An 8,806-nucleotide genomic window follows, 5' to 3' on the forward strand; every position below is an offset into this window, starting at 1 on the left:
CTCTTTCCTCCATCCTCTTTCAACATTAAATACTGCTTTCTCCTCCTCTGATTTCCTCTTCACTCATACATGTGCTGTGCTTGTTGATGGCACCCTTGCCCTTCTTAGCTTCAGCAACCTCTCTGTCGTTGTCTAGTAGATTTCCTCATTCTTTCATCTCTTCTCTGTGTGGGTCAGGCCTTTGTTTTCATCATCAGTGTTCTTATTTCCCTCCTAATCTGTTAATGAATAGTCTTGCCTGCACAGGTTGCCTCCAGTTGCACTTAGGCACTCTCCTAAATTGCTTTACCCCCACAAACATCACTTTCTTGCAGCTTTTACAAGCACCTTGGTCTGCCAGCTCACTAGCTTGATTTGTTCCTGCTCCAAATTTGCTGATCCTCTTTACTGATAAGATTGCTGACCTTCCTTCTGTATTTTTCTGAACCTGCTCAATCTTAATCTTGGTTATGTGGTACATGGATGTATTGCTGGGAAATTATGATGCAGAAATTATCATGTAAAACTTATGGTATAGATGTTTCATATGTCTGTTGGATTATTTCATAGAATATCCTGTAGAAAGTCCCCACTGCAAACACTATGTCTTATTTTTACCAAAATCTTAGTTTTCAAGCAGGATTTAAGCTGAATTCAAAGGACTTTCCTCACATGAGTAAAATGCCAAATGCTACAGAAATGCATACACTTTTAAGTCCTGCGATACTGCAGTTTCTGTTTTGGCTATACAGAAAATAGTCCAGTGAAATTAGGGATATCAAGACCTGATTTCATGAGGAACTAAATAGTATTTACTTCAGTATCACAGTTATTTTAAGGTTAAACAAACTAGTATTTTAATGAGTGGCTTTATATAACATCAGTTTGTTGAAGTTCATGTAGACGAGATCTTTTGATTGAAAGACATTGTGTAATGACAAAACATTTTTTCATGTCTGAATATTGCAGTAGCTGGTGACTTAGAAATACCACGGATAGCTGTGTTAAGTAGGTAATGATTGCAGCTTGGTATTTCAAGCCAAGATTGTGTGTAGACAATTGTTGAGAACGTAATGGCCATACTATTTGCCTGTCCAATTGTTTGACTGACCTTTTCTGAGTTCCTACTGAGGTAATAAAATTTGAAAATATTCTAGTATATAAATAGCCTTTTACAGTGAGTGGGTTATAAAACCATAATTTCTTTTTATTACAATATTTATATTTTTCAGTCTTGTTATTGAAGTAGTTATTTGGTTTTGTAAATTCTCTTTTTCTTGATGTCAGTAGATTTGTAATGGGCCATATTTTAGGGCATGTTGAGGACCTGCCAGTTCTAGGGAGTAGTTGCATTTGAGCATCCCCCATGCCTCTTAGGTTCTTGTCCATTTTATTGTACAAAACGGAGAAGTCAGGCTTAGATCCAGTTCTGACTTTTCCTTCTTACTGCCTTATTACAAGATTTTTCCCTGTGCTTAATGTACCACTTATAAGAAGGCTTTATTCAATGTGAATACAGATAGCATAATCTGAACGAAAGCTTTTTGATGATTATCTATCAAGTATTTTATTCAGTTCCAAAACTACTGATTATTTCTTGATGAACAGTCTTTTCTTCATCTAGTCATGGGTTATTTCAAATACCAGGGTGCTAAACTTAATTTATGAGCATGTCATATACAGAATTATACCATGGTTTACTCTGCATCATTGCACAAGACATGAAAACACTCCTTCATGCCATGCCCCATACCACTGGTTGTAGTGCAGGGAAGAGCATGTGTTCTTCAGCACTGTCAGGGGAAGTCATATTGCAGCTGGCACTGCTTCTGGCACATGAACAAGCATAGCTTTTCTGTAGGATAAGCAAGAACTTAGGGAGAAAACTGTATTCTCCAAGAAAGAATAAAGTTGTGGTTTAGACCAAGTATGAACATGAAAAGTCAGTGAGTGACCCTGAACCAGAGAAGTCATGAAGTGCAGGCAGAGGAAGAGAATCCCTACAGTACTGATCAAATATGGAAGAGAAAATTAGCACTGACATATGTATATATGCATGTGCAGGTCGACAACACAAGCCTGATTCTGTAGGCCATCTTGTGGAGTTGAATGAGGAAATTGAAATCTCAACTTTTCATGTTTTCTGATCTTCCTGACAGAAACAGAAAACAGGAAACAGGACACCAGTGGTACCTGTGTAGACTCTAATACCTGTGAGTGTGCAGGCAATGCTGTCATCTCTCTCAACTTTTCTTAATTTAGTAGCTCACTGCTGTGGGGTAACTCATCATTGTTCCTGTATCAGCAAATTACATTTTTGCAGAGTCTTATTACTTTGAGGCATGTTCAGTAATATTGCCAGCTGTTCTTCTTCACCCCCTTCCCTATGCAGACAGTTCTTCTAATTGTTAGTTTTGTTTACCACAAACTCCAGACAGTGGAGGACCCTTTAGTAGAAATGTCCCCCTGTCTTCCCAGCCAAGGGGACACTGTAGAGAAAGGGTTAGGGATAAAAATAATATCATGCAAACAGAACTTTTGGACACTGCCTCTGTTATGGCTGCTGTGAAAAAAGGTGCAATCAAAGCACTGAGATTACATTTCCAGGGGAAGGCTTGTGAGGGATAGTCGGGCCATTTTGTATCTTATTCAAACGCTTGCCTTGGAGTCTAAGCTGGTTTGCAGTTATCTAGTATGTGACAGCAGAAGTAGACAATGGGAGATGAAGAAATTTATTCTTAGGTAAGAGATGTCTTTGGTGTGTTTTCACAGACTTCAGAAGATTATGAGAGACTGCTAACAATTACTGCCAACGATGAATAAGACATGTTTTTTAAATGTTAGTGATTACATTGCATAGCTAGCCTGCATATTTTTGTAGCACATTTGCCCACAGGTTTAAATAATATAAATGGAAATTATTTTAACATGTTTCATAAATGTACCTCTAAGTTAATGTCCAGCAGAAGGTGCAGTGTTGTTGGTCTATTATAGATCCTGTGACTCCTGATCATTACGATTCCTCCTGTGGAGTATGGAGAAATTAGTATGGGATAAATATTTAGCAGACACAAAAGTCCAAGGTTTTTTTCTTAGCTGAAAAATAACAAGAGTGACAACGTTTACCTGGAGATGTTCTCCTGCAATGCATAAAGGTGTTAGAGGATAGTATTTCTTTCACCCATGCTCTTTAATCAACTGATTATTAGAAGACTAATTAAGATCATTTCTGAAGGGTTCTTTTGTTCTTGCACTTAATCCTCTGTTGTTGTTGTATCCCTTGTCATTTGATAACTTTACTACTGTAACTAAATATATTTATACACTTTCCTATAATACAGCGGAGTTGAAGTAAGCAGGCAACAGTGAGGAATGATGTATAAAATATCCTCAGTAATACATTAAAAATAGATAATGAATTACAAGTAATATATGTTTTATAGAAGATTTCAAAAAGACCAAGTTTTTATTGGCTTTTTAAAACAAGTTTGTAAGAAGCTTCATGAAACATAGGCCCTGAATATAAAAAGTTAATATCTTGCAACTATATTAATGTAATGTCTAGAATATTACATTACTTTGTTTCCAGAGATAATCAATGATGGTAATATAATATCTGCCTCTCAGAGCCAATGTATGATTTAAATTAATTATTGCTTATAAAGCACTTTGAAGTCTTTAGCAGTAAGGTGTTGCAAAGTGTAAAAGTACTATTATTAATTTAACATCACCATTAAAGTCAGTACTTTAAGAGCATTTGCTATACTCTGCTCAATATCTTTCTATTCATCATATGCTGCATATTAGTTATTTTAACATTTAGAAAGCTTAGTAATCTGGAAGTATTCCAAACCATTGTTCCAGACAGCAGTTAGATATTTGGGTGGATCATGTAAAAACAGTGAAATGGCTGAGAAAGCATGTAAAATGTTTGTTTTAAGTAATATTACATCAATGGAACAGACATCTGCAGCACTGGACTTGATTTTAAACTTCTTTAAACTTTTTTTTAAGTTAACATTGTACTGCGTTTTTCTAAAATTGATTGGGGGAACTAATATGTTATCTCTAAACAAGTAGGCTGTTTTATCTTTTGTTCAGTTTTAATTTCTGTTTCTGAAATATGTGTGGGAAATCAGATTTACAGTGAGCAGTTCTTAGGAGGTGGCGAACACCTGCCACTCAGTATTTTTGTTGCTGTTTGGTTTTGTAACCTAACATCAGCTATCAAGATCTTTATGATCTCTTTTTTTTTTCAATTTTCATTAATCTTATGCCTTGTATAAGACTTTAAAAATACAAGCAGAGGTAGGCCTTGGAGGTTGCAGCCCCAGGAAAAGAATATGAAGTCGCTCTTCTCATATAGTGATTATGTGCCATAAAATAATGCTGTGTATTTACACAGTTGTTTATCTATTAGATTATATTTGAAATTGTCTCTTACGGAGAAAAAGAAATTTTAGGGATCCTATCCTCCATCTTTTCCAGCAGCATTATCTTGAATTTGTGCTTAGCTCTGGAGTTCAGTCTACTGCCTTTGGAGCCAGTTCTAAGCTAGGTAAAAGCAGCCTGAATGTTCATGATCCAACCAGACTCCCCAGCCCTACGGAGGTAGGTGGGGAGAGCAATCAGGTGAATAACAGATGTGTCTTTGTGAATGATATAAGCAAACGTTCCAGATTTCTGAAAGCAATATGAATTTAAAAGCCAAATGTATGAGTAAATCAATTAAAAGATTCACCTGTAAGCAGTTTGCTGAGTTGGCAGTGAGGAAGTTCCATTTTCACCGTGTAGTTGAAAATGAGGATATTAATTACAGGTAATATTTTTTGAGTCTTCTCTTTGTGGTAGACATTTTATTTAAAAGTACTACTTGCACTTCTAGGATTAGAGGAATCTTTCCTAGGTACTGGAAATTAATTTCCTCCTCTTCTTTGAATTTATTCTACATTCTGAGATTAATTTAATATGTACAGCAAATGAATTAAGCATTGAACCCTTTGATTTCTCTTGGGGTTACTAAATCAGTTAACAAACAGGTTTATTATCCCTAGAATGAAATGCCATATGGCTCAGGTTCACTCATATTGTATGCTAGAAGATTAAAGTATGTTCTTAATATGAAATTACACATTTCAAGCTCATTTTCTGATGTATTAATAATAAGAAAAAGGTTTTCCTCTTGTATCAGCCAGCTGGTTACTTGTGTTTCCAAAAATGCTTCATTGTGTAAGAAAACTAGCAAACTTCAGACTTAATTCTGCACATTTCCATGCACGGGATTATCAGCAAAACTGATTGAGTATGTACTTCTGTTTCCAAGGAGGTTTAGGGTTGAGATATTTTCTAAAAACGTATCAAAGATTTTTAAATGTAGACACATTATCCCTAATTTATATGTCACTGGAAATATTTAAAAGTAATTCACATAAATAAATTTAGCTCTTTTTAATGTTTACCTTAACTCCTATTGATATTAAGTAGGACACACACATGCTTTACTTTTTCAGTGTAAACATTCTTGAAGGCAAGTAGCTATTTGAAGCTATAGGATGAAAACTATAGGGTATGCAGCTAAATAAATAAATAAATTCCTCTTCACTGCAGAGCAGTCAGTCACATCAGAGTCATTAGCATAGTAACACTGGCTGCAGGGCAGTGCAAGATTTTTTAACCACAGGCTGCCCTTGTAATTCAGGAAACGCTTTAAACCAGTGCTTGAGGCAGTGCTGCTACTGCAAGAAACCACACTGCCCTTCCTTTGGCTCTAACAACTCATTCTCATGAACATCCCTACATGGTCCTACAGGTGCTGGTGCTGGCAGTAGAGCAGCTGGAGAGTTTTTTATCCCACCAGCTGTAGGTGGGAGAAAAACTAAACTACTTCTGGTGGCAACAGTGCTGATACAGACTAGTTGCAATTATTTGTGAAAAAACAGCCTAAATTATTGTGTCAGATAGGAGGCAGAAGAATATAGGGAAATAATGATTGTGCTATTATTTTGAAGTAACATCTTCTTCATGGTTTGTAGGTTTCCAAATATTATTTGTTCATGTTGTGTATTCTATGCTAGCCACAGTTTTAAAGTTAAGGTTTGTACTATTTTAAAAAGAGTTGGGGAAGAGGAAGAGTAGGGGCACTTCAGATCTGCTTTGTTTCTAAATAAATTACATTACTTCATTTACAGTTACTGTAAAAAAAAAACCTGTACTGCTTCTAAATTCTTACTTTGTTTTTCATTGTAAAATATGATAATGAAAATTGTCTACATGTCAGCCCCATTCTGAAGTAATGAGAATGATCTTTGGTTTTATTTTCAGCACCAAAGGGAATACTCCATCTCTCTCCTGATGTATACCAAGAGATGGAAGCAAGCCGCAACAAATCAGCCCCTGGTACCACTGTAAGCTATTTGTCATCCAAAGAAATGAGCCAGACTTCTAGCTCTTTCTTCAGCATATCTCCTACAACAAATAGCACGGCTACAATTGCCAGGGAACTTCTCATGAATGGAACGTCCCCAACTGCCGAAGCCATAGGTCTAAAAGGAATATCTCCTGCTTCCCCCTGTTCTACAGTGCAGCCTTCAAAACAGCTGGAATATTTGGCAAGGATTCAAGGCTTTCAGGTATGGGAGGGGGAAAATGAAGCTCTTCAGCCAGAATCGTAGTGTTGCCATCAAGGTTTCACTCTTGCCCTCTTGAATGTGGGCATGCATGTAACTTATCTTGTAAAATTAGCTGGTGTCTGAGGCAGTTTCTGGGTCCAGGAGATACAACTTTCCACCAATATATGTGTCCTTTCTTCTCTTTTTTGTTCCTTCCTTACATTCATCTTACTGCAGCCCATCTTTCTCTCCTTTGTCTCTTCTCCTTAAAGAATTATAGGCTTAAATTATGCTTTTTACTTTCACTTCTTTGAGTGTCTTCACCTCTTGGTTTCTCCCTTGAACTCTGATCAGAAGGTACCGATGCACCACCTTACCTTTGCATTTGTCTTCTAGGCCAGGTCATTAAAGTAATTTTTTTGCTTCCTGCCCTGTACCTCTTAAATGTAACCCAGTGTTGTGGTTTAGGAATGGTACTCTATTTAGTGCTCCCACTGACACTCTCCAAACCATATGCCACTCACTCACTCTCCTCTTCCCTCTCCCCCCTCCCCTCGTGGCGGGCTGGAGGGGAGAATTGGAGGCATAAAAGGTAAATATCATGGGCTGCGATAAGAATGATTTACTGGAAACAGCAATGAGATAAGAAAACAAACAGTAACAGCAACAGTGCTAATGACAGAGGATAGAAGAAATGAACAATTCCCATGGAAACCCCCCGAGAACATCCAATACCTGACCACTCCCTCTGTCACGCTTACTCGACTGGAAGAGACTCCCTCCCCCAAACCCGGCAATGACATCAGGCAGTGTAGAATAACATCCAGGTCCTAGCCATGGCCCCTCCTGGCTATTGCAAAAATTATCCCTGTCCTGGCCAGAACCAGGACACTAGCCACCCCTTATTCTATACCATCTATAGCATGCCCATGTTCTACACCTTCCACTATATATATGTATATACAAGCACAGGTATCATTTCCATAGTCAATGGCTGTTCCACCAAGGTATCTGTTGAGTTCATTAAGTCTATGACTGTGGGTTCTATCCGTCCTAGATGTCTTCCAGGGCAGGAGGGCTGGTGTGCTGTCAGCTGGTTGCAGGCTGCATCAGGAGCTCACTACTGGTACATCTGGAGCAGTCCATACTCATTGCCCATCGTACTTACAGCATACAGTGACAGTGTCATTCAGCAACCAGTATTATACAATTCAACACTATAGACTGTTCTCACCCAAAAACTGAAACCCCTGGAGGTACACATGGCATTTCCCTGTCCCTCTGCATTACCCACCAAATGTCCTTGAGCAAAAACAATTCCGTGGATGGGTTTGCCTTTTCTTGAGGCAGGACTAATCCAAGCTGTCTGCCCAAACACATTCCTCATATGCACCAGAGGGACTTACAGTGGTTTTTTCTACCACTGTAAGCACAGAGTGCTTACTTTGGTGGGTTTGGGGGAGTGGTCTAATCAATCTGCCAGGCCTCCCCATATTTTGACTATTAATCTCCATACCACAGGGGCTTTACCATCTTGGCCTGCTTGATTTCAGCATGTTTCACAGTTGTGGAATAACCTGGAAGATAGTGTCCATGCTTAAGTCCACCCCTCAATCACGAGCCCATCTATGTGTTGCATCTCTTCCCCGATGACCTGAGGCATCATGGGGGATGAAACCCACTGAACCAGAAATAATTTACCCTTATGTTGCCAGTACAGATCCACCTGAGACACTTGAATCATGGCAGCCCAATCTGCCTGTCCATTGTGGTATTCTTCAGTGGCCTGACTCTTGGATATGTGTGCATCTACATTACATACTTTTACAGTCAACTTCTCTACCCAAGCAGTGATGTCTTGCCACAATTCAGCAGCCCAGATGGGTTTACCTCTGTGCTGCCAGTTGGCCTTTCTCCATTGATCCAGCCCCCCCATAGAGCATTTGCCACCATCCATGACTCAGTCCAGAGGCAGAGCACTGGGCATTTCTCTTGTTCAGTGATATCAAAAGCCAGCTAGATGGCTTTCAGCTCTGCAACCTGTCTTGATCCACCTTTTCCGTCAGCTTCTGTGACTAGCCATGTAGGAGTCCATAGGGCAGGTTTCCATTTTCAGTGTATCCCTACACTACAGCAGGGATCTGTCAGTGAAGAGAGTGTACCGCTTTTCATTTCTGATAGCTGATTATATGGTGGGGCCTCCTCAGCACATCACCTTT

At 38.7% G+C, this 8,806-nt stretch overlaps 1 protein-coding gene across 7 annotated transcripts in view; it reads left to right on the top strand.

Annotated features, from left to right (window-relative positions):
- Nucleotides 1–8,806, top strand: part of STAU2 (staufen double-stranded RNA binding protein 2) — a 170,026-nt gene that overhangs the window by 77,968 nt on the left and 83,252 nt on the right. For all 7 annotated transcript variants that reach the window (XM_017731218.1, XM_008631370.2, XM_008631373.2 and 4 more), the window contains one exon: nucleotides 6,301–6,608. In XM_017731218.1, coding sequence (XP_017586707.1) covers nucleotides 6,301–6,608 — 308 coding nt within the window. The remainder of the gene's footprint in view (nucleotides 1–6,300; nucleotides 6,609–8,806) is intronic.

This window comes from Corvus brachyrhynchos, unplaced genomic scaffold (assembly GCF_000691975.1).
Source record: "Corvus brachyrhynchos isolate BGI_N302 unplaced genomic scaffold, ASM69197v1 scaffold633, whole genome shotgun sequence".
Taxonomy (NCBI): domain Eukaryota; kingdom Metazoa; phylum Chordata; class Aves; order Passeriformes; family Corvidae; genus Corvus; species Corvus brachyrhynchos.